This window comes from Takifugu rubripes, unplaced genomic scaffold, assembly GCF_901000725.2.
Source record: "Takifugu rubripes unplaced genomic scaffold, fTakRub1.2, whole genome shotgun sequence".
Lineage (NCBI taxonomy): Eukaryota > Metazoa > Chordata > Actinopteri > Tetraodontiformes > Tetraodontidae > Takifugu > Takifugu rubripes.
This window is the reverse complement of record NW_021821640.1, coordinates 128,478-152,837: the sequence shown is the minus strand read 5'-3', so window position 1 is coordinate 152,837 and position 24,360 is coordinate 128,478. Positions and strand designations below refer to the sequence as shown.

The 24,360-nt window shown below is 57.1% G+C and overlaps 1 protein-coding gene across 5 annotated transcripts in view; it reads right to left on the bottom strand.

The window, feature by feature from the left end:
- The window catches only part of pbx1a (pre-B-cell leukemia homeobox 1a), a 33,946-nt gene continuing 9,586 nt past the window's right edge, over positions 1–24,360 (bottom strand). The window contains exons 1-8 of one of the 5 annotated variants that reach the window (XM_029832326.1): positions 8,097–8,433; positions 6,138–6,394; positions 5,181–5,371; positions 4,929–5,064; positions 4,692–4,851; positions 3,829–3,941; positions 2,279–2,368; positions 1–663 (exon numbers count right to left, since the gene is read on the bottom strand). In XM_029832326.1, the coding sequence (XP_029688186.1) occupies positions 571–663; positions 2,279–2,368; positions 3,829–3,941; positions 4,692–4,851; positions 4,929–5,064; positions 5,181–5,371; positions 6,138–6,394; positions 8,097–8,100 (1,044 nt within the window). In that variant the 5' untranslated portion in view covers positions 8,101–8,433 and the 3' untranslated portion in view covers positions 1–570. Of the gene's footprint in view, positions 664–2,278; positions 2,369–3,828; positions 3,942–4,691; positions 4,852–4,928; positions 5,065–5,180; positions 5,372–6,137; positions 6,395–8,096; positions 8,434–24,360 lie in introns of those variants that run through there. The other 4 variants (XM_029832324.1, XM_003977597.3, XM_029832325.1 and 1 more) reach the window with 4 other exon arrangements.

The following is a 24,360-nucleotide window of genomic DNA, read 5'->3' as shown; positions in this document are numbered from 1 at the left end:
CCTGATGACCAGTATTCTTTATTGTAGTACAGATAACATATTTCACAGGGTCAAAGTCTCCCGCCCAGAACGCCGCGGTGGCTCGCCGGGGACGGGGGAGGGGCCAACATATGTCTGATCAAGCACACATGGTAAACAACTGAGCAATATTTAAGTCTAAATGGCCACGTACCATAGAATAGGTGAGACAACAAATGTAAGAAGATGTTCCTCCTGCTCGCCGCCACCAAACCTTCGTTTTTTACAAAAGCCAAACGCTCGCCGACCGTTCCTGCTCCACGGAGCCGTTTCCTGCTCAGCCAACGTGGTCGGCGGGGGCCCGAGTCCAGCCCCGGGGGGAACCTGTACAAATGTCCGGGAGGTTTGGGGGAGTTTTTCCGTGTGAAACACTTTATTCGTATCCCAAATGTCCGACATTATTAACAAACAGGAAAGAGGCTTTCTTTTTTCCTTTTTTAGGGTCACAGTAGCGCTCCGGACCGGACAGAGAATTCCTTCCTTTAATACTGTGAGGGTCAGTTCATGTTTATGTTGGGGGGATGAGGCGTGGAGACGGGGGGGGGCGGGGCTTCAGTTGGAAGTGTCGGAATGGACGCTCCCGGGTCCTTCCGTGGGTGATGTCACTGACGAGGGGGTCGGAGCATCCTGCCAGCCACCGTTTGTCTGTGGGGGCGAGAGAGGGAGACGGTCAGAGCGCTACGCTACGCTACGCTAACATCCTGCATTGGGTTGCTGTTAGCTTAGGCTAGCAGTTAGCGCTGGACGTGCGGCATCACGGTGAGTTTTAAAACCTTCAGAGGGGTTTTTTCCTTGGACGCGAGTTAAAATAAAACGCTAAATCATTTGAAGGCCCCCTTTTTGAGAGCGGCTTCATTAAAAATACCCCCCCCCTTCCTGAAAACACAGAAAAGAGGTTTGATTTATCTCAGAATACACCCCCACGATCGATAAAAGAATAAATTATCACAACAAAAAAAAATAGCTCTTTAAAATTGCAGCCTTCTCAAATTATGATAAAAGGTTGACTAAAGACCAGTAAGGACATTAATTGCAATTTTGCTGCTATTAGCGCGAGCCGGGGACGCTGGCAGCCTCTTATTTCCAGACCCTGTTATTTGGAGTAAAGACCGTCTGTCATCTGATTCAGAGGAACAAGGATGAAAGAGAAAGGGAGGAAAAAGGAGAGAAAACATTTCAGGCAGCGAGAAGCAACACCCACCAGCAATTTGGGCTGGGTGGGGGGTGTAATTGCTGCTCAGGGATAAATAAAGCGAGGTGAAGCAGAGAGTTCAGTCCATGGATCGGAGGAGAAATATCGGAGCTAAATAAATAGCCGTTATTACGCTGCAAACGTTTCCTTCTGCTGCTTCTGGGTGTCTGGAAGCTCCCGTTTGACTCTTGTAGCTCCGAATTAGCCGCAGTGAATTCAGTAAAAGCTGTTCCCTCGTATTTAAAAGCTGATTTTAAAAAAAGACCGTTATTTTTACATCAAACTGGGACGTTAAAGGAAGAAAATGTGCATATTTCTAACAATAGTGAAGGTGGTTTAAAGGCGTATCTGCAGGTTTCCTTGGGCTGCAGAAAGTTGTTGTGTAGCCGCTCTTATTTCAGCGGTGTGTGTGTGTGTGTGTGTGGGGGGGGGGGGGGGGGGCTGTCAGGGCTGTTGTTCCTGTGGATGAATGATCTGACCAATGTGCTTGGACTGTTAGCCCAAAGCTCCGCTCCTTCCGTCCCTGTGACTGTCGTATTGATTCTGGTCAGCCCCGTGTGGCCTGTCGCTATGGATCTACATGCTAACGCGCCGCCTCCAGTGCTGCTGTCCCGCCCCCCCCCCCCCACGCAGCCCGACGGCCCGGAGAGTCGGCCCGGCTCCTGCCGCACGAGCTGCAGAATTAGTTCAAGAATTAGCAACTTTTTTATTTTTAGTGAGGTCGACTCGTCGGCTCGTCCTCTGGCGCCGCCGTGTGAGGAGCAGCGCTGGGGGAGGGGGGTGGGTGGTGGTGGTGGGGGGGGGGGGGGGGGGGGGGTGACACCTGTGTCCTTGTTCCTGTCGTCTGCAGGTGCCTCGCTAACGATAATATCTTCAGACAGACTCGGAGCGCGTCCAGCCACTCGGCCCGGTCGCCACATTGTTGGCTGCCACCTAGGGCACGACAGGAGCGAGGGGGGGGGGGGTCTGGCTGGACAATGGCCCCGGTAAAATCTGCTAAATGCACAAGGACCGGCGCCGCGTTGGCATGCGCCGCACGCACAACAGGAAGCGTGGGGGAGGTCTTACGTTGATGCCCTGCGGACTGTACATCTGGCTGGCGGCGAGGCCGTCACTGTATCCTCCGGTCTGGCTGATAACATGGCGAAGGGTATCCACCTGCAACAGAGCGCACGTGCACACGGTCAGAGCAGCGGTCAGACAAAAGCCCCGGATAACAAAGACAGCCACGCGCAGTAAAGGTCAGGCCGATAGGAAAAGGCCGCCGCAAACAGGAAAAGGTTACAAACAGCCGGGCGGCCGATCTGGCTGCCGCCGCACGCTTGATAACGACATCAGAAAGGACACGAAGGCAGGAAAACGCGCACGTTGGCTCATTATCTGCGCTCTTGTCATCGAAATCAGACAAAGCGAGCGCGGCTACACGCTGGATGTGGCTGCGCAGCGTGAGGACGTTCTCGCACCTTCAGACAGAAGGAAGGCGACGCTGGCTAAAGGAGGCTAACGCTGGCCAACAGGGGCTAACGCTGGCTAACGGGGACTAACGCTGGCTAACGGGGACTAACGCTGGCTAACGGGGGCTGATGCTGGCTAACGGGGGCTAACGCTGGCTAACGGGGACTAACGCTGGCTAACGGGGACTAACGCTGGCTAACGGGGGCTGATGCTGGCTAACGGGGGCTAACGCTGGCTAACGGGGACTAACGCTGGCTAACGGGGGCTGATGCTGGCTAACGGGGACTAACGCTGGCTAACGGGGACTAACGCTGGCTAACGGGGGCTGATGCTGGCTAACGGGGGCTAACGCTGGCTAACGGGGACTAACGCTGGCTAACGGGGACTAACGCTGGCTAACGGGGGCTGATGCTGGCTAACGGGGGCTGATGCTGGCTAACGGGGGCTAACGCTGGCTAACGGGGGCTAACGCTGGCTAACGGGGGCCGGGCCGGCGCTCCCCGACAAGGGCGCCTCCTTTACATATTCATGAATAACCCAAAGCTGATTCGAACGGAAAAGCGTGAACTGACAGTGATGCCAAAAGCGCCCAAACCAAATGAGAAAACCACCCCGGGTGGCGGCTCCTTAATCCACGGTGAGAGTTGTAACACTCAGAAACACTGTTGCAGGTCGGCGGCGTGCGCCGGGGCAAGGTCAGGGCGCCGCGGCGCACCGGTGGCTATGTGAACTCTTGTCAGGAGTGCTGACGAGTGTTGCACCGCTTCCAAAACTGTCTGCGCTCGTCTACTCAGCCGGGGCCTGACAATGGCGTCCACGTCGCCGCGGCGCTCCGGGCAAGGTGTGACCTCTGCTTTACGTTGGAGGTCAAGCTGTTGCGGGCCTCACCGCTCTCTGGCCGGGCGCCAGGGCGCCGTCTGCTCAGCAGCTCCCCATCAGTTACATAAGGGACGTCCTCCTGGGGGAGGCGGTCCGGGGACGACGGCCTGGGACCGAGCTAAGCCGATGAGGACAGAGCGGGACGGCGTCTTTACGCGTCCCCACAGTCGGAACCTGAACCAGGGGGACGCACTCGGCATTTCTTCGGGCTTAGCGCGACGCTAACGACGCTAACGACGCCAATGGCGGGCAGGAACGCCATTCATGTCTGGAGAGGTGCCTACCTGGGATTGTATGTTGGCCCCAACTTGCCCCCCTTGGTACGAGTCCCCATTGAGGGACTGAACGCTCATGAACAAGTCTCCGGAGTTGGACATGTTAAAAGAGCCGGCAGAACCTGAGAGTGCAGAGAAGAAGGAGAGCAGAGAGAAGGAGTTAAAATGAGCATGCACAGAGGGTTAGTGTGAGGGGTCCGGGTCCAGCACCAGGACCAGCACCAGGACCACCAGGACCAGCAGCAGCAGCAGCTAACATCCCTGACCCCTGGTCTCAGAGACAGATGTGAGGACCAGAGGCAGCAGACAGATAATCATCAGGAAACCGTTTAGGTGGCGCTCGGAGCCGCTCGCCTCCTGTTAAGCTGCTGGTGTTTCCTTCAGGAAGTAATAAGTGACGTGCAGGAAGATCAAGGAATCGTCTTGGTCCTTTAATGGAGCCCAGATGTAAAGAGACCTTGGCTAACCTGATTTCAACACCCGGTGCTAATCCAATACAGCCGCAGCGGCTCTATATGACAAAAGACGGCGCTTGGCGTCCTAATGGCGTGCACGGGGTCAACCGGACAGGAGGCAGGAACAATTAGCCGCAGCCAGAGGTCAGGAACAGAAAGAGACGGAGAGCAGGAAAAAGAGGGAGGGAGGGCGGGCGGAAGGAGGGCCGGAACGCTGCTGCCGTCCGCGGTTAGCGGTGGCGGCTAATCCGCTTTGCGCTACGCGTCGGAGTGTTTTAATATCAAAGAAGATCAAAGCAGAGGCCAAGCTAACGGTAGCGCCATCACTTCCTGTACGTGTGGAGCCGCTCGTGCACCAACGCCCCTCCCCCCCCCCCCGCTGGTGCACGTGCGGCTGCGTGCGTGTCGGGAGCTCACCGGCGGAGTTGGGAGTGGAGGGCGAGTTGGCCTGGCTGCCGTGAGCCGACACGTTGGTGGCGCTGACCGCCGTCCTCGCCGCGTACATGTTGGCCTCCTCCTGGAACTTCCCGATGTTCTTCTTGTAGCGGATTCTCTTGTTGCCGAACCAGTTTGACACCTGCGGGAGCGATGGAAGCGGCGGTCAGAACGTCGCTGACGCCATCGCCGGCGGCGGCTCGCTAGCGTGAGGGTTACCTGCGCCACGGTGATGCCGCACTTCTTGGCGAGCTCCTCCTTGGCCTCCTCGCTGGGGTACGGGTTACTGAGGTGGGAGTAGAAGTACTCGTTGAGGATCTCCGTGGCCTGCTTGTTGAAGTTCCTCCTCTTCCGCCTGGACAAGTGAGAGAAGCAAAGGTGGTGAGAAGCTCAGCAGGCGTCAGCGGAGGACGCGAGCCCAGCGTGGCGCCCGCCCGTCTGCCCCGCCCCGCCCCGCCCCGCCCCGCCCACCTGGCGTCCAGGAAGCGGGAGCGCAGGATCATGACGGCCTCGCAGGTGCTCTGCTTCAGCTGCATCTGGATGGAGCTGAACTTGCGGTGGATGATGCTGACCATGCGCTCGATCTCCTTGGGCGAGATGGGGCGCGTCCGCGACTGCTCCCTCAGCAGGTTCATCACGTGGGTGGTGAACTCGTTGCACGCCTGGACGCACACAGACACAATCATGAAAGGAACAACCGCCGAGGCCCCGCGGCTCCGCCCCCCCGGGAGGCGGCGCCGCCGCCGGCCTCGTCCTCCCCGGGGCGGCGTTGATGCCACATCTGCGGCGGCGGCGGCGGTAACGAGAGCGGCCCTGGATTAGAGCGGCAGGCTGATGCAGCTGATGCTGTGCACCGAACGGCGGCGGCGGCGGCGTGAGCCTCGCTGTCTCAAACGCCGCCGCCGCCGCTAATATTAAACAGACTTCTGTTGCACGGAGAGAAAATGTGACAAGTGCGGAGAAACGTGAGCTGACAGCCGGCGTTGAGTCGCGCTAACGTTCCCGAGGTTTAAACGGCCTCTTTCTCTTCTCGCTCCGTCTACCTGCGCCGCCGCCGCCGCCGCCTGGATCAGTCAGTGGGTACGACTGCGTTCAGAGTCAAGGTGTCTGCTGCTTGTCAACACCAGGGTTACGTCAGTCAAAGTGATGTAGCGAGCGGCGGCGCCCTGCGCCCGTGCACGCGCTCGTACGTGCGCAGGGCGCCGCCGCCGCGCTCAGGTGTGTATTGACAGTGACAGCGACGACTCGCCTTCCTGGGAGAAGATGACAAACCCGGAACGCTTTGACTTTAGGAGGGAATGACAGGACGCGGCGGCGAGCCGGAGTGTGACGGATATAATGGCGGCGGAGCGCTCGCCGGCGTGCGCGAGCGGCGCTCGCCGTCGGGAGGAGTGTGGTGCAAATGAAAGTCTTTGATGTTCAACTTAACTTCCTCCCCACCTGCTCGTATTTCTCCAGCTCCGTGTGGTAGATCTGTCGGATCTGGCTCAGCTTGGCCCGGTAGTCCGAGTGTTCCGCCGAGTTGTCGGCGCCGATGCCCCCGGTGGCGGCGGCGGCGGCAGCGGCGGCGGCCGACCCCCCGCCCTTCTCCGGGCCGGCCACGCCCTCCGCCAGCAGCATGTTGTCCAGTCGCATCAGCTGGGGGTCCGGGGGCTCCTCCTCCTGGGCGCCACGGATACTGAGCACTGGGGAGGGAACAGACGGGAATGAGCGTCGGACACGGAGGAAAAGATTCCAGGAAAAAACAGGAAAACCAGGAAAACACGTTTTTGTTGACTCCGGCTGTAATTTTAGGCAGAATTCATCCCGTGTTGTAATAACACAGGTTATACACGTGTTATTGTTGCTATGGCGAGCAGGAAGGAGCCATTTTCCCTCCAACACCTCATCACTTTCAGGCCGACGCTTCCACACCGACACCGAGGTCTGTTTACACACTCGTCAGGGGGGGCGAACGTGCGCGTTCCCACGCCGGGCTGACACGGCGCTCCCGTGGCGTGTAGGAGCGGTGGAGACGGGCCCGCTGACAGCGGCGTGCACCGGCGACATGTGCGTGCGGCTGCAGCGAGGGGAGCGAACGCCCCCGCCCCCGCCCGTCCTGCCGTTTCCCGCCAGCAGACGGCTCTCTCGCTAAAGCGGCGGCGTGCCCCGCTTCTCTCGGCGCCGCTGGAAGCGGTGGACCAGGTGCAGCCCCACATTCCAGCCGCCGTCTTCAAGGACAAAGACAAAGACAAAGCCGGCGCCGCGGCGCCGCTCACACTTCCAGGCATCTATCAGAGCGTCCAGGAGGACGCGGCGTGCTGCGTGCGCGGCGGCGTGACGGCGCCACAATATGGCCGCCTCCATAATGAGGATGAAAGGCTGCGTCGCCCCGTGACCTTTGCTGGCGAGCAGAGGGCGGGGGTCCAGAAGGATCCCCGGGGCTGCGTGGGGAACACGTGAGCTCAAATGTCAGCGGCCGTCAGACGGCTGGAAAAGGTCAGGAGTTCAGGTCGGGAGTCGAGGCGCACGCACGGGCTCACGTGCACGTCCCAGCACAAAGGTGTTTGGTCTTTTCTCGTGCGCATCACGGTGACGCCGCCGGCCGATTCCATCCTGACAAAATGGTGGCACATCAGGGCCAGAGGGAGGATCTAACGATCCCGGAGTGATTCGGGGTCCAGGAGTGATTCAGGATCCCGGAGTGATTCAGGATCCCGGAGTGATTTAGGATCCCGGAGTGATTCGGGATCCCGGAGTGATTCAGGATCCCGGAGTGATCGGCTGGAGCAGCAAACGGATTAAATAAATACCGTTAATAAGGGAGATCAAACAATTCACTCCGAGCCTTAATTACCCCAACAAGCCGTCACCTTATTTATCTGGCTCAGTGAGAGATGCCAGAGTGCTGCTCGTGAGCGTGCACGTGGACCCTATAGTAACGCCATCACCTGAGAACCGCCCACGAGCGCGGCCCACACCAGGAGGTGTGACCACGCCGTGGAGGGGCGGGGCCACGAGACGCTATTCCAGATTAGCGTCTATAAAAGGAAGACGGCCGTCATCTAATCCTGATCATTACCGACAGACTTAATTGAACAATGAGGACACCGTTCCCTCCCTCCCTCCCTCTCCTCCCCTCCTCCGCCCTCGTGCACGTCCTCCCCCCTCGTGCACGTTGCGACGTGCCCCCCCCCGAGGACGTAGCGGATCCTTAATTTGAGCTGCGTTACTTCCTGAAGAGCCGCCACAGCCCCACCAGCGCACCGCCTGCTGTTTGCAGACAACAAGAGAGTAAATAAACATGGCGATTAAGCCGCCCACTCAGCGAGAATTAAAGTGCACACACACACACACACACACACACACACACACACACACACACGCTCACACGCACGGCAAACATACACATCGTGCACGGCTGTGCAGCGGCTCCAGACAGTGGAGGATATACGGCGATGCGTGTTGGCAGGCTACCCTGAGCGCCCAGCCTGGCGCCCGGCGAGTCCTTTTAAATGAAAACATGTTTAATTAATGATGCTAAAGTGTTCTGTCACAATTAGGAAGATTTACGGCCGAAGGAGACGGCGGCGGCGTCCCTGACAGCCCTGATAGAGGTCCGGCCTCCTCCGCTCGGCTGGACTGGATCCATTTCCCAGAACGCAGTAACGCAATACACTCGCCGCGTGTGTGAGTCCTGGGTGCGCGTGTCCTACTTTGGCTAGCTGGTCCACGTCACATGACCACCCCCCCCCACACACACACACACACACACACACACGCAGACACGTGCGCGGTGGGCTGCGCTCGCATCGATTGTGTGGGCACACGTCATCTAGGGTTTCAGCAGTTAATAAATCAGGCCGGCTCCTGACACAGCCGTGCGTGGGCGTGTGTGTGCGTGTGTGTGTGTGCGTGTGTGTGTGCGTGGGCGTGTGTGTGTGTGTGTGTGTGCGTGGGCGTGTGTGTGTGTGTGGGCCTGTCAGCCAGCAGTCAGCAGGAGTGGAAGCGACAGCCACATGATAATGTAACATCACCACCATTCATCCCTGCCACACGGCATTCCGAGACAAAACAACAACAGCCCAGGAAGCAGGAAAAAAGCAGCGTGATTTACAGCAGACATGACAAGGATCACTAATACCCCCCCAGATACCCCCCCCCCCTCAGAAGGGTTCAGCGTCCCGCTCTCATCTGCATTTGATTTAAGCCCAATAAAGCGCTTTCATAACACCAGGCACGCTGACATATCTCATAGTGACCTGCACGCCGCGGCTAAGCTACAGATAAGCCATTAGCATACCTGAGCGGGCTAATGAACGCCATGCTGCACCTTTCTCCACGGCTGGTTCCTAACGAGCCCAATCCCAGTTTTAATAAACAGGAGAGATTGTGTTACTAATAAGGAAGCGCCACTGCAATAAATGCCGGGTTATTAAATAATCCGCTGCTGGATTTATGCTCAGATTTGTGGCGGAACCGTTAGCATTTGCACGTTTTCACCGTTAGCTGCTGCCGACTCAACACAATAGAAGAAGAGACGCACAACCGGAGATTTTGAGTATTGTCGACACACACACCTCAACGCGAGGGAGATTACGCAAGGGCGCGCTCGTGTGCGCTGCTGCTAGCATTAGCATAGGTGCTAGTTCAGCAGGTCAAACACTAAACAGGAAATGTAGCGTGCTCTAAAAATAGAACCCCGGCTTCCTTAATTCCTTTAAAAAAAAAAATCAACATTTCTTTTACAATATTTTAAGGCTTTTTAGTGCAAAGTCGTTTGAAAGAAAGCTAAATTAAGATTTCGTTAAGAACTGAAGGAGCAGAAGGATTAATTTCATATCCAGATGTTTCTGATTAAAACAGTATAATAGATCAGAAGATGAGGCCACTTTTTATATCACACGTAGCAAACACACACTTCCCAAAGCCTCTTCCTTAATATTCTGCCACTATTTTAGCAGTAAATGAATATTAAATTAGGTGCCAGTATATCTAATTTACTGTATGTGGTCGTTTCAGCCATAACAACTGAGCTCGCTGTGTCTTACGTCCATGAAGAGTGCTGTTAAATTCTAAATATCGTGTCACATTAAATTGCCCCCCCCCCCCCCGGATTTGTGTTGGGAAACTTTCTCCGAGGAAAATGTTCCCTCCATCTCCAGATAATGGGAAGCTGCACAAGGGCATCGCCATAAAGCAGCTTTATGTTTTATCAGCTATCTCCAGGAGAACGGGGGCAGAACCCCAGCGTGGTGGGGGGGGCAAGGACGAGGAAAAACACCAAAAGAAATACTGGAGGGACCGGCTGGAGACGAGGACGCCTCGGCCGAGGAGGGAAGAGTGATGGAGGCAAAATGAAAGGCGAAAAATAGAAATGGAATCGGGAAGCGAGGTGTCAATTAAAAAAATGAACCGCGGTGCATTTGGGAGGTGACAGCTGGTGGGAGACGAGCTGACAGGCGTCACATTAGGCGGATTTGGTGCCCCCCCCCCCCCCCGGCCCCCTCCACTGGCGATCGGTAGTTCCTCATGCGGCGGCGGCGGGAAGCGGAGCAGGAACTCAGCTTGGTGTTTTTGAGAACAAGTTCCCCCCGCAGCGACTCCTAATAACGGTAATTATCCTCATCGTCCGAGGCCGAAGCAGGACAGTGCTGGGGGGGGCGGGGGCCCGGGGGCCCGGGGGCCCGGCCTGGTAATGAGGCAGCCAGCGCCAGAGGACAGCGCCATTCCCAGCGCCACCAACGCGCAGCCTTCATTAAAGACGTCGTTATTGGGAACGGGCGCCCCCCCCCCCCCCCCCCCCCCCTCGCCCGCCCCCCCCGCCTGTCAGGTGTCTGAAGACCTCGGTCCTCTCGACTGACTCCAGAGTTCACGGCTGCAGGCGCCGCCGGAGGAGCCGGAATAGCTGAGGAGTCACGAGCTCGTGCACGTTGGGGCCGCCGGAGTGAGACAAAGACGTCTCTTTGGAGAGGAGACACGGAGCCGAGCCCCCCCGGGGGACGGGGGGGGCGTTAGCCAGCAAGCTAACGGAGACGCCACATTTAACGAGGAGAACGACCGTGAAATGTTAACGAAGCTGCGTTTCTTCCTCCGACGCTCGTTGGCGACCACAAACAGCCTCTGATTAATTGAGCCGCTGTCCCGGGCCAGGAGGACCTGGACCGTGGGCCAGGAGGACCTGGACCGTGACAGGTAGCAGGCTGCCCCCCCGCACCGGGACAAGCCGTGCAGCAAGAGGTCCGGCCCCCGCCCCCGCCCCCGCTGTGCGTGCTCCCGTGCACGGCCCGTTTCATAAGGCGCCGCTCTCTGGCTGGTGATGAGTTTATGCAAAGGTAATTAACAGTAATTAATCCTTAATTACAGCAATTAGCAGAGTCGCAGTAAATTAAGCTGCATCTGGAGGCGTGGAGCGTGGCAGACAAATAGGGCGGGATTCCTGGGAAGGGGACGGCGAGGGTGCCCGGGCCGCCGCCCGCTCCGGGCCTTCTGTGGCGAGCGGGAGACGGGCGCCACTTCTGTTAGATCTGAGGGAGAAAGGCTCCCGTTAGCGACCGCACAAGGACGCCCACCATACGGCGGCGGGTCCACGGCGGCGCCGCCGGTTCTGGAGCGACTTCCTGATCAGGCAGCGCCGCTCCTGTTGTGGTCGTCATCATCCTCGTTATTATCATCGCTGACGAGTCCCTTCGGAGTCACACGGGTCATTTCACTAATAAAAAGAATCCTGAGTGGGTTCTTAAAATATCCCATGATGCATTGCATCTCCACTGGGAGCACTTTCATCCGTGATGACGTCGCCGCTCTCCCTGAAGCACCAGCGGTCGCCGAGTGCGTCCGACCATCGGCGGCGTTCCTGTACGGAGACGATCCGATCCGGGCGGATGACGGATCCTTCCGGAGGAACGGTGCAGGCGAGGCAACATTCCCGGCGCTCCGTTTCGGAGCGACTGTTTATCAAACTCTGCTCCCTCATGGCCGTCACGCCGCTCAGGCCCGGCAGCGCCACAAGTTTGGATCACACTCGCCGACTACAGAGCGCGTTTGTTGTCCCGTGACAGCCCGAGCGGACTAAAAATATCCGAGTCCACGTGGCGTTCCTGCAGGACCGGATGTGCAGCTGCAGACGTTGCTTTGATCACGGATGCAGCTCGGAGGATTCGCCGATTCCCAACCAGCGGCGCCGCCGGGGGGAGGGGCTTGAGCACGGCGGCGGCGCCGAGACCCGGCGTGATGCAAATAGTATTTGACCGTTGTTGCCAGGAGAGGCAGCAGCGCCACGCCGCCAAAGAGAGAGGAAGAACGGCGCCGAAGCTTCCTGCCTCCTTCAGAGGTTCAGGCGGGGACAAAGGATTAGAGCGGGAGCGGTGAACACGAGCGGCGTTCCGGCCTAAGTGGCCGGCGTGCCGCGGTACCACGCCACTGGCGGTTAAAGCCCGCTCATTAATCACGGGCCTGTGGGACGGTCCCGCCGCAGCAGAATAGTGGGTCAGCTGCAGCTCCTGCTGTCAATCACAGCTGAAATGTGTGTCGGGGGGGCGGGGCTGTGAGCGGGGGGGGGGGGGGCTGCCTTTGATGACAACGTGTCGCGTTGCCTCCAGCTAAAAAAAGCGCACGGCGCCGAGGAATTAATGCATTAATGCAAACGCCGTTGTGCGCGTGCGAGGCGTCATTTACATGAGGAGCACGACGAGTCGCCCGTCGGGAACGCAAACAGCCGATTCTGCCCCAAAATCCGGAGCTTGATCTTAAGAAGCGAAGACACCGCCGCTCGCCGCGGCGCGGAGCCGCGCTGAAGTATGCAGACGGCCCCGTGGCGCCGGCAGCACGCCGCACCCTCACTAATATCCCGTTTAAATTACGCGTCGCAGGTTAACGCTGTTCACCAGCACGCCACAAACGCGTCAGCTGACCTGGAAACGCTCGTCTGACCCCAGGCGCTCTGGGCGGCGAGCGACCAGCCGCTAGCTAGCAAACAAAGAAAGTCATGTGACAGAAGCCCAGTAGAACCAGTTTGGTCTGAGCTGCCGGACCCCCGGGGTCCCATCGGTCAGCCTGCATCCAGGCACCTGCACCCCCAGCTGGACCTTGAGTCCTCCTCGCTCCGCCCCCCCCCCCCCACTGCTCCGCTCCCAGCTGCCAGGTCTATTTTTAGGCCCCCTTTCATTTCCACACCTGCAGGGAGCCCGAGTCGTCACAGCGGGCCCACGGAGCCTCTCTGGAACGCCGCGCCGGGATGAAAACGCGCCTGGCGGATGCGGGAGCTTCTTCCTGTCACTTTCTCCCAGCGGAGCTTTGGCGAATCGTGGCGACGCGCAGCAGCACCAAGGCAACATGGTAAAGAAGCCCCCCACCCCGAACTCCAGAAACAGTCACAATAAGCCCTCAGTCGCTACATTGGCAGACATTAGCTCAGTTAGCGGGCGTTAGCAAGGCGACGCTAAGTGAGCCTATTTTCTGCCCAAATTCCCTTTTTTTCTACCTGTCAGGCTTTTATTTCTGGATGTAGTGGGCTGCAGGATCCAGTCAGCGGATTATATTATCAGTCTGACCTACTTGCCAGCTATCTCCGGAGACCTGAGGAGCCGGGCTTTCTGCTCAGCCTTCCGCTGCTACAACACGCACACTGTGTAACTTTAATTTATCAGGGGGGAGAGGAGGGAGAAATGTGACAGGTTGACAGTTCTCTTTGCCTGCCACTCCGAGCGCTCCCCCTCCTCCGTGTGCTGGCTGAGGGTCCGTCTATAGAACAAGGCCTCAGCCAGACCCGCCGCCATTCCGCTCCCTGACATCCCAACAGCGTCCGGGATTAATTGGACCTTAACGAGGAGGTTTGTATTTTGCTTAAAGAAAAGGTGCCGTCGAAGATTGTGGGAGCATCGATCATTTATCAGATTACTTCTGAAGATCCGTTCAGATGTGGGTTTAAAGTGTTTGGATCCGTTCATACGTGGGTCCAACCAAACCAGCTTTTTAATAATCGTCTGGAGCTGAAATAAGACAAAAGCTGGAACGAGAGGAGGAGCCGCAGGATTTTCTGTCCTCAGAGATTCTTATTGTGACACAAACTTCTAAATATCTGGATGAAACCTTATTTCTAACCTGCTCTGATCAACAGGCACAAAGGTGTTTGAGTCCTGGAGGTCAAAGCTGGTCTCACGCCGTGGGGCGTTAGCGTTAGCGTTAGCGCATGCCGCCTTTTCTTCCAAACATCAAAGTCAAACTGTGCAACACGTGTTGACATAATTAAAAAAAGAAAAATCAATCATGTAGCAATTAGCCAGGAAGAGTTTAGAATTCAGCCATTCAAACGTTGGTTATTCAGGAAGCACAAAGGCGCTGGAAAAGCCTCACAATGACGCCACACTGGCGAAACGCCGCCAGAACAAAGGAGTGAACTAATCAGCCTGTAGATCAAAGAAACCAAAGTGCAGTTTGCAACAAAGGCCGTGCACGCCAGAGGACCTTGAGAGGCCGCCCGGCAGCTGTGCCGCTGTTGGAGAAGAGGGCGAGCGCTCTCACACCTGATACCGTCGCCGTGACGCCGTCGCCATGACGCCGTCGCCATGACGCCGTCCAGATCGGCAGCTTTAAAGCAGCCGCGCACATTAAATACAGGCGACGTGAAAACGGGTGAAGCGCGGCGGCATTTTGGGTCGTGAAGGTTTCGCCAGGTTACAGAAAAAATTTACCTTTTTCTTCCCTAAAATGGGGGTGTTGGGGGTGGGGGGGGTGGGGTGGAGGGGGGGGGGGGACGGGCTGCTGCCAGATTAAGCTCCCGCCTGTGCCAAGGTTCTAAACAGGCTGTTATCAGACCTCCAAACGGAATAATCCTCCCTGTATCAGCGCCTGAACATATGGGGCCACACAAAGCAGCAGCAGCCCCTGACAGACACCCCCTTTTAATTACACCGAGGGGGGGGGGGGTGAGGTAGGGGGGGGGGCAGGACCTCTTCTCCCTGTAGCTGCTCCTCCTGGTCCAGCAAACACCGTTTATTTTCAATCAGGAGGCTCAGAGACGCCATCAGATATGGAGCCTTAATGAAAGCAGAGGTCGGTCAGCTTGGTGGGGGTGGATGGTGGGGGTGGGGTGGAGTGGAGTGGGTGGTGGTGGGGGGGGGGGGGTAGTGGAGTGGGTGGTGGGGGGGGGCATTTATAGAGGCCTCGATGGGTCAGAAATTTCAGGACGAAACAGCCTCTAAAGTAAATATTTCAGTTGTTGGTCAGGAGGCCGTCGGACCCCTTTTAGACCATTTGAGACTCAGAACAACCAAACTGCCCCATCAGTTGCCCCATCAGTTGCCCCATCAGTTGCCCCATCAGTTGCTCCATCAGTTGCCCCATCAGTTGCTCCATCAGTTGCCCCATCAGTTGCCCCAGCAGTTGCCCCATCAGTTGCCCCATCAGTTGCCCCATCAGTTGCTCCATCAGTTGCTCCATCAGTTGCCCCATCAGTTGCCCCATCAGTTGCCCCATCAGTTGCCCCAGCAGTTGCCCCATCAGTTGCCCCATCAGTTGCCCCATCAGTTGCTCCATCAGTTGCCCCATCAGTTGCTCCATCAGTTGCTCCATCAGTTGCCCCATCAGTTGCCCCATCAGTTGCCCCATCAGTTGCCCCATCAGTTGCCCCAGCAGTTGCCCCATCAGTTGCCCCATCAGTTGCCCCATCAGTTGCTCCATCAGTTGCCCCATCAGTTGCCCCATCAGTTGCCCCATCAGTTGCCTCCACAAGCGTGCAGCGTCTCCTCTCTCACAGGTTTACAGACCTCCAGATTTTAAAGTCTCCTTCAATAAAGTTTAAATGTCACAGAGGTGTAATAACTGGTGTGTGTGTGTGTGTGTGTGTCTCTGTGTGTGTGTCTCTGTGTGTGTGTCTCTTGTGTGTGTGTGTGTGTGTGTCTGTGTGTGTGTGTCTCTGTGTGTGTGTCTCTGTGTGTGTGTCTCTGTATGTGTGTGTGTGTGTGTGTGTGTGTGTGTGTGTGTGTGTCTCTGTGTGTGTGTGTGTGTGTGTGTCTCTGTGTGTGTGTCTCTGTGTGTGTGTCTCTGTGTGTGTATGTGTGTGTGTGTGTGTGTGTGGGGGGGGGGTGGCCTGGGCCAGGATATGCAAAGCTAACGGCGTCCCTTCCTGCTCGTGCCGTAAAGTTTTATTTGGCTGAATTGACCAATAAAGTGGGCAGCAGCTTGTGGAGGGGTAATTGGTGTGTTTACAGATCATGTGACCCTCAGCTGCTCCGTCACACGGCGAGGATCCGTCCTGACAGCCCCAACGTGACGCATCAAAGACGGTGGCGTGTTTTATCAGCCCTTTGATCTTTTTGTGCATGCACGCCAACAGCGGCGCCGGTTTCACCCCCGACCCGACAACAGAGAGCTTCTCTGTCACGGCGGAGCAAAGATGGTGAGGAGTCCTCTAGGACCAAGGGTGCAACCAGGGTGCAACCAGGGTGCATCCAAGGGTGCATCGAAGGGTGCAACAAGGGTGCAACAAGGGTGCATCGAAGGGTGCATCCAAGGGTGCATCGAAGGGTGCAACCAGGGTGCAACAAGGGTGCATCGAAGGGTGCATCCAAGGGTGCATCGAAGGGTGCAACAAGGGTGCATCGAAGGGTGCATCGAAGGGTGCAACAAGAGTGCATCGAAGGGTGTAACAAGGGTGCATCGAAGGGTGCATCGAAGGGTGCAACAAGGGTGCATCGAAGGGTGCAACAAGGGTGCATCGAAGGGTGCAACAAGGGTGCATCCAAGGGTGCATCGAAGGGTGCAACAAGGGTGCAACAAGAGTGCATCGAAGGGTGTAACAAGGGTGCATCGAAGGGTGCATCGAAGGGTGCAACAAGGGTGCATCGAAGGGTGCAACAAGGGTGCATCGAAGGGTGCAACAAGGGTGCAACAAGGGTGCATCGAAGGGTGCAACAACGAAGCACTGAAGGGTGCAACAAGAGTGCATCGAAGGGTGTAACAAGGGTGCATCCAGGGTGCTCCGGTGGCGTCCTGCCCCGGACCCGTGGTGGCCTTTGATGTAGCCGCCTCAGCTAGCTAGCGTAGCGAGCAGAGACCTTGAGAACATGAAAGCAGAGCATCTTTATTTTGCCATAGACACTCGCTCCGAGATCTGAGGCCGTTTTGTCGACACGCTTTTCAAACTATCTCCGTGTGAAGTCAAATCCCCGTTTGATTAAGAGGAGACGTGAACTATAAAGAAAGCTAGGTAACATAAACGGCGCGACTGCTGCTGTGATCTGCGTAATTAATCAAAGCCCCAAGTCACCTGAAACAAAGCGGCGCCGACTCCTCACCCCGCGTTAGCGCGCGCCTCCCCTTATTTTATCATTATTTTTAAACTGCTTGGCACCAATTAGCTGAATTAATGCCTGTTTAAATCAGCGCGGGGGCCCGGTCCCGGCCTCGCTCTTTGATTCCACATCACAGCCGCGGCAGCGTTCCGCTGATGTCAGCCGCACGCCGGCGTGCACGCCGCCGCCGCCGAGCCGTCCCGGGAAGAAAGGCCCAAAATAAGAATCAAACGCCGGCGAGCAGACAAACACTCTGCGTCCCGTCAGGGAGGCGGCGCCGGCAGAGTCGGGGTAAACGGACGGAGCCGGGCGCCGCGGTGGCCCCTAATGACCCCCCCCCCCCCGTTTCAGCGGACTGAGAAAAGCCATTACCTCCCGCCACATTACCCCGCCATCCCTCACATGGTGGATGGCTCCACTCTCCCATGAGCACCTTGCTCCAGTTACGGCTGGCAGTGCTCACCTCCTCAACCCCCCCCCCCCCCCCATACCCCCCCCCTGAAAGCCCCAGCTCCATATATCACATTTAACACTTTGACACTAACAGTCTATAATGTTTCTATTCTACAAAATCACTCTGCCAACTCCAGGATAGCAGAGCAGAGTCTGAGGAAAATAAATACCGCTCTCAGCCGCCGGCGTTAAATTCCGGAGGAAGAAAGAGCGGCACTAAAGGGCCTCTCACCCCCCCCCCCCCGGCACCTGGGGGTCCTCCACCAGCTCTGGAAGTGAGCGATAATTTCAATCGATACGCGTTACGGCTCCGCTGACAGCGACGACTCGTGCTTTACATGGAGGATCGTCTGCGCCACATAAAACAGCCGTATAACCATATTTCCAGGGACGCCGGCGCTCCTCGGCGAGCACTTTACGGCCGTACGAAGGAAACATTTCACCGCGCTCAATTATTAAAATCAAAAAGTGGCATGAATAAATAAAAGCACCCTGAATAAGTGATGTGACAAGACAGACTGGAGGCGTGACCCTGGAAAGTAGCTCCGCGTGTCGGCGGCGGGAGCGAGCGGGACGGCAAAAATAACCCGGAAGCATCTGAGCGGCGCCAGAAGAAAGAATTAAAAAGAACAAAGGGTGGAGGAAACATCAGCTCGAATCAAAGCATCAAAGCAGGGACGCGGCGAGCGCCCACGCCGACGCCCACGCCGCCGCCTCCTCGTCTCCCGTTTGTTGGGTCGTTTCATTCCAGCACGTTTCATGTAAATAAAGCGCCACTTGCTCGACCTCGCCGGAGCGTCGGCGCTGGCGCACGGCCGGCGCGCCCGCTCTGAGAGGGCATTCGTTTCAATTCGCCCGTTTAAACACTCCAGTTTGTCGCCATCCTTCATCGCCGGACGCCACCGAGTCAACACGCACAATGGGCCTATTTTTCAAGCTAATGGCGGCGCCGCGTTGCCACCAGCAAAAAGGGGAGCGAGCGCTCACAGCGGAACGCTGCCTTTCAAAATGAATTTAAATAATTAATTACAAGCTAAAACAGACATGGGGGGGGGGGTAGCCCTGAGGCCTGGGGGGGGGGCTACTCTTTGAGGATGGAGTGTGTAATCTCCAGTGGATCTAATGATACAAAGTAAAAGATAACGCCACATTTCATCACATCGGCGCCCCCCCCCACCCCCGCCCCCGCCCCCACGCCTGCCCTTGAGGGGGGGGGGATCCATAATCCGAGGAAATCGTTCCTTTTTATGTCGTTGAGGTATCACGAGCCCCGTTTGCCCCCGACTCTCGGGGCGATTGATTTACGGGCCGACGTGAAGCCGTCGTGTTTCCAATAATTCTGGAGAAAGCGGCGTTCCGGCGCCGGATCGGGACCCGAGTCGGGCCCGGCGGCTCTGTCAGGCTCGTCCTTGGCCCGTTCCTCTGCAGCGGGTCTGTCTTTATTATTTAATTAAAGCACTTCGGCCGCTCCATTAATAATTGAGTGTGAGAAGAGGCCCGGTGGCGCCGCCGGGCTTCCTGGGGAGGAGTGTATTAAAAATGTGTGTGTTTATGTCCCCGGGGCGTCTGTCCTGGCTGCATAAAATTGAATTGGTTATATCTAATATATCATCCCCTAAGGGGGGCTGCGTGCACGTGTGTGTGAGAGTGTGTGTGTGTGGGTGTGTGTGTGTGTGTGTGTGGGGGTGTGTGTGTGGGGGTGTGGGGGTGTGTGTGTGTGTGGGAGTGGGAGTGTGTGTGTGTGTGGGGGGGGGGGGGGTTGTGTGTGTGGGGGGGGGTTAGATGGTCGCATCCTGAATGAGTCGAGTCTCGGAGATTCAGAGAGGCCGTGACGTTAATGTCCCTCGCAATCAAATCGATGCCTGTCCGAATCCAACGTGCACGGCCTCCAACGTGCACGGCCTCCAACGTGCACGGCCTCCAACGTGCACGCAAAGACGAACCCAGAACCAGATTCCAGCCACTCGTTACCGCATTCTTTGTTCACTTCTGGCGTCTGCTGAGCTCATACTGGTGGAGCTCATACTGGTGGCTCATACTGGTGGAGCTCATACTGGTGGAGCTCATACTGGTGGCTCATACTGGTGGAGCTCATACTGGTGGAGCTCATACTGGTGGCTCATACTGGTGGAGCTCATACTGGTGGAGCTCATACTGGTGGAGCTCATACTGGTGGAGCTCATACTGGTGGCTCATACTGGTGGAGCTCATACTGGTGGAGCTCATACTGGTGGCTCATACTGGTGGCTCATACTGGTGGAGCTCATACTGGTGGCTCATACTGGTGGAGCTCATACTGGTGGCTCATACTGGTGGCTCATACTGGTGGAGCTCATACTGGTGGAGCTCATACTGGTGGCTCATACTGGTGGCTCATACTGGTGGAGCTCATACTGGTGGAGCTCATACTGGTGGCTCATACTGGTGGAGCTCATACTGGTGGCTCATACTGGTGGGCTCATACTGGTGGCTCATACTGGTGGGCTCATACTGGTGGCTCATACTGGTGGAGCTCATACTGGTGGCTCATACTGGTGGCTCATACTGGTGGAGCTCATACTGGTGGAGCTCATACTGGTGGCTCATACTGGTGGCTCATACTGGTGGCTCATACTGGTGGAGCTCATACTGGTGGAGCTCATACTGGTGGCTCATACTGGTGGCTCATACTGGTGGAGCTCATACTGGTGGAGCTCATACTGGTGGCTCATACTGGTGGAGCTTGGAGCTCATACTGGTGGCTATGGAGCTCATACTGGTGGAGCTCATACTGGTGGCTCATACTGGTGGAGCTCATACTGGTGGAGCTCATACTGGTGGCTCATACTGGTGGCTCATACTGGTGGCTCATACTGGTGGAGCTCATACTGGTGGAGCTCATACTGGTGGCTCATACTGGTGGCTCATACTGGTGGAGCTCATACTGGTGGAGCTCATACTGGTGGCTCATACTGGTGGCTCATACTGGTGGCTCATACTGGTGGCTCATACTGGTGCTAAGAGGATGAACCTGGTGACGTCTGGAGCAGCAGCAGCATCGCTCATGATCCCGCTTCCTCACCGTCAGGGGCTGACTGCAAATACACTCTCCCCTCTCTGTCTCCCTCCACCTCTGCTCTTATCTGCTGCTCCCACCACCCCCCCACCCCCACTACCCCCCCCCCCCCACTACCCCCCCCTTATCCAACTCTGCACCTTTAAGGCCTGGAGACTCCGGAGGAATGAGCATTTTAACACCACCATTAAGGTCAGGGCCTAAATTATTGATCTGCCACCTCTATCAGCATAACGGTCACGTAGCCAGTATCACCATCTAACCCCCCCCGCCCTCGGCCACAGTATCACCGTCTAACCCCCCGCCCTCGGCCACAGTATCACCGTCTAACCCCCCCCCCCCCCCCAGCTCACTGCAGCTCCCTCAATTAGGGAGAGATTCTCATTACAAAGAGAGACGGCGAGAGCGAGGGTGGAAAAAGGAGCAAGGTAGACGAGAGGAGAGAGAGGGATGTGAAAAAGGGGGGGGACAGCAGGCATTCTTTACAGACACCCTCCTCCTCCTCCCCTCCCCTCCCTGCCACCTCCCCCTCCTTGAAGTCCCCCATCATCTCTCCAGACCCGACCCAAAGATGACAGGTCTTATCCTCACCAAAATGCAGGCGATAAGGCAGCTGTAAAGGAATAATAAAAGAATAATGCACGGAGGATGAAAGAGCCGGGGAGGCAGGCAGGCAGGCCGGGGAGGGGGGGGGGGGGGGCAGCAACATAAATAAAGATGCAGCGCGGTTCTGCTGGATCTCCTAATGAATTCGGAAGGTCCGGGATCAATAACATCAGCGCGCTGACGACACATCACAAATGCCAAAGCGCCTCTCTGGTCTGAGCCCGAAGAAAAACAGACACTCGCTGCAAGAAAAGGAGTGAAAAATGGCCAAACGCATCAAAAATATGTCTTTGTGGATGGAGCGAGAGCGTGCAACGCGTGTGTGTGTGCGCGTGTGTGTGTGCGTGTGTGTGTGTGCGTGTGTGTGTGTGATGCAGGAAGCAGGAAGCAGCCTTGATGCTTGGTAATGGGGATGATTTCCACCTAGGAGATGCTGCGATAGTGGCCGCGCTATCAGTGCTATTAGCGATGCTGATGACAAATGGTCCCTTTGTCTCGATTCAGATTTATTTTCGCAGACGGCACCGGGGGGAGGGGGGGGGGGGGGGGGAGCGCCGCAAGTGCACCATTACGGCGTACAAATAGCCCGGAATGAAACAACCCCTGACACGACGGTCAAGATATGAGTGAAAAGCTGCAGATTATGTTGGAAACGTGTTGGCAGAGAGCCTCTAGAAGTGGATCAGAGCAGACATTTACTGGGGGCTCTGAAAATGTGCCCTCTCACTCCTCACTCATACCCAATCACGGCCTAATGGCATTCCATTAGCATAATTGCCAACATAACTAGTGTTCCGTGTCTCGGAGTCATTCCCAGACTACACGGGGCTGGAAAAAGAGAGGAAACACAAAAACCAGAAGAGATGAAAGCACGCCAACACCCCCCCCTCCAAAAAAAACAACAACAACAACCAAAAAAAGAGGGTGTTTGTGGGTGTTCAGGCTAGATCTCCCCCCCACCCCCTCGCCAGCCTTCAAAGCTGGGGCGCTTTGTGAGGACCCCCTGGGAGGAGCTCTGGCATCTGAAGGAATGCGATGCCAGCGTGCGAGCGTGCGTGCGTGCGAGCGTGCGTGCGAGCGTGCAAGCGTGCGTGCGTGCGAGCGAGCGTGCGTGCGAGCGAGCGTGCGAGCGTGTGTCTGGGGGTACATGTTTGTATGCAGCAGGCAGCAGGTGGAGGAGCGCAGCTTCCTTCACGTGTTGGAGCTGCTCGCCGCTCAAAGATTGGGCCCCGGCGCTTCACACCAAACACAACCTGCCAGACGAAATGAAATTCCCATTATTTTTAATTAATCCCTAATTAAAATATATTACTCCACAGATCCCGCAAATCTCTCTTAATATGCAAATGTGGCCAATTGGAGGATATTTACATATCATTAATTAAGGCAGGCACATTCTCTTGGTCTAATGAGCTGTGGCCTCGGTCTGCCAGGGAAGCTAAACGCCGCTCCGGAGTGAGTAAGCAGAGTGGGGGGGGGGGGCAGTTGAGTCAGGACTATCAAACCTGAACGGCGGGTGAGGCGGGCAACAACTCCTCCAGGAATAATCCACCCAGAAACCTCGTTAACAGACCACACTGCTGCGACAGGAAGTGACATCACAGACGCACGTCTGCCTGGTTTTGAGCTCCAATCAAGACAGAGGGCGTCAGTCAGGAAGGGGTCGCGGACTCGGATCCATAGTTACTGACCCCACCCTTCATCAGAGGTCACGGGGTCAATGATTCATGCGGATATATCTACATTAAGAGACTCCCAGAATTTCTGGTTCCGGACGGCTGCAGCAGCAATTACCCGTGACGGGAACGCCGACGACGGGAACGCCGACGACGGGAACGCCGACACGGGAATTTGCAGGGAAAAACAGACAGTGTTCAGACGATACACAAAGCCACCATTAGCTTGTGCTATCGCGCCGTTAGCTTGTGCTATCGCGCCGTTAGCTTGGGTTTTCTTTCGCTGGTGCCGGCGTCAAACCAATGAAAACATTCCGATAAGAGAGGGTTTATTAGCTGGGATCTGGCTCGTGGTCGCCACGGCGGACGCCACGTAACCCAGCAAACGCCTCCCCCTTGAGCGGCTGTTGGGCGCACGCCGCCGTGCGCAACACTTTATTATGTGCAGTAACGTGCGTCCCGGCCGCTCCGCCGCTGGTTACACGGATCCTATTCATGAATATCGTGTTACATTAAGTGCTTGGAGGGAGAGCGCAGGAAAGGAGGTGGGGTGAGGTGGGGTGAGGTGGGGTGAGGTGGACCTTGTCCATCTCCGTGTTCACCCCTTTTTCCAGCTGCTCTAATTTGACACCTTGAGCGGCGACGAGGGGGGGGGGGTTAACTAGGTGGGGGGGGAGACACAGTGGAATTCATTAAGGATGGCAACTCCTCTCCCTTCAACCTCCCCCCAATGCTAATGACATCAGAGGTGAGGAGAGAGCAGAGAGACGGGAGGAGACAGGAGGCAGGAGAGGAGGCAGGAGGAGGCAGGAGGCAGGAGAGGAGCCAGGAGAGGAGGCAGGAGAGGAGGCAGGAGACAGGAGGAGGAGGCAGGAGACAGGAGACAGGAGGCAGGAGAGGAGGCAGGAGGCAGGAGGGTAGGCAGGAGACAGGAGGCAGGAGGAGGAGGCAGGAGACAGGAGAGGAGGATGGAGAGGAGGCAGGAGACAGGAGAGGAGGACGGACAGGAGGCAGGAGGAGGAGGCAGGAGACAGGAGGAGGCAGGAGGCAGGAGGGGAGGCAGGAGACAGGAGGAGGAGGCAGGAGACAGGAGGAGGAGGCAGGAGGCAGGAGACAGGAGGAGGAGGCAGGAGGAGGAGGCAGGAGGCAGGAGACAGGAGACAGGAGACAGGAGGCAGGAGAGGAGGCAGGAGGCAGGAGACAGGAGGCAGGGGAGGAGGACGGAGAGGAGGACAGTATGGCTGCTGCAGGAGGCAGGAGGAGGAGGCAGAAGACAGGAGGAGGAGGCAGGAGGCAGGAGACAGGAGGCAGGAGGCGGGAGGCAGGAGGCAGGAGACAGGAGGAGGAGGCAGGAGAGGAGGCAGGAGGGGAGGCAGGAGGGGAGGACGGGAGAGGAGGCAGGAGGCAGGAGGCAGGAGGCAGGAGGCAGGAGGCAGGAGGCAGGAGGCAGGAGGCAGGAGGCAGGAGGAGGAGGCAGGAGGCAGGAGAGGAGGCAGGAGGGGAGGCAGGAGGGGAGGACGGAGAGGAGACAGGAGGCAGGAGAGGGAGGCAGGAGGCAGGAGGAGGAGGCAGGAGGAGGAGGCAGGAGG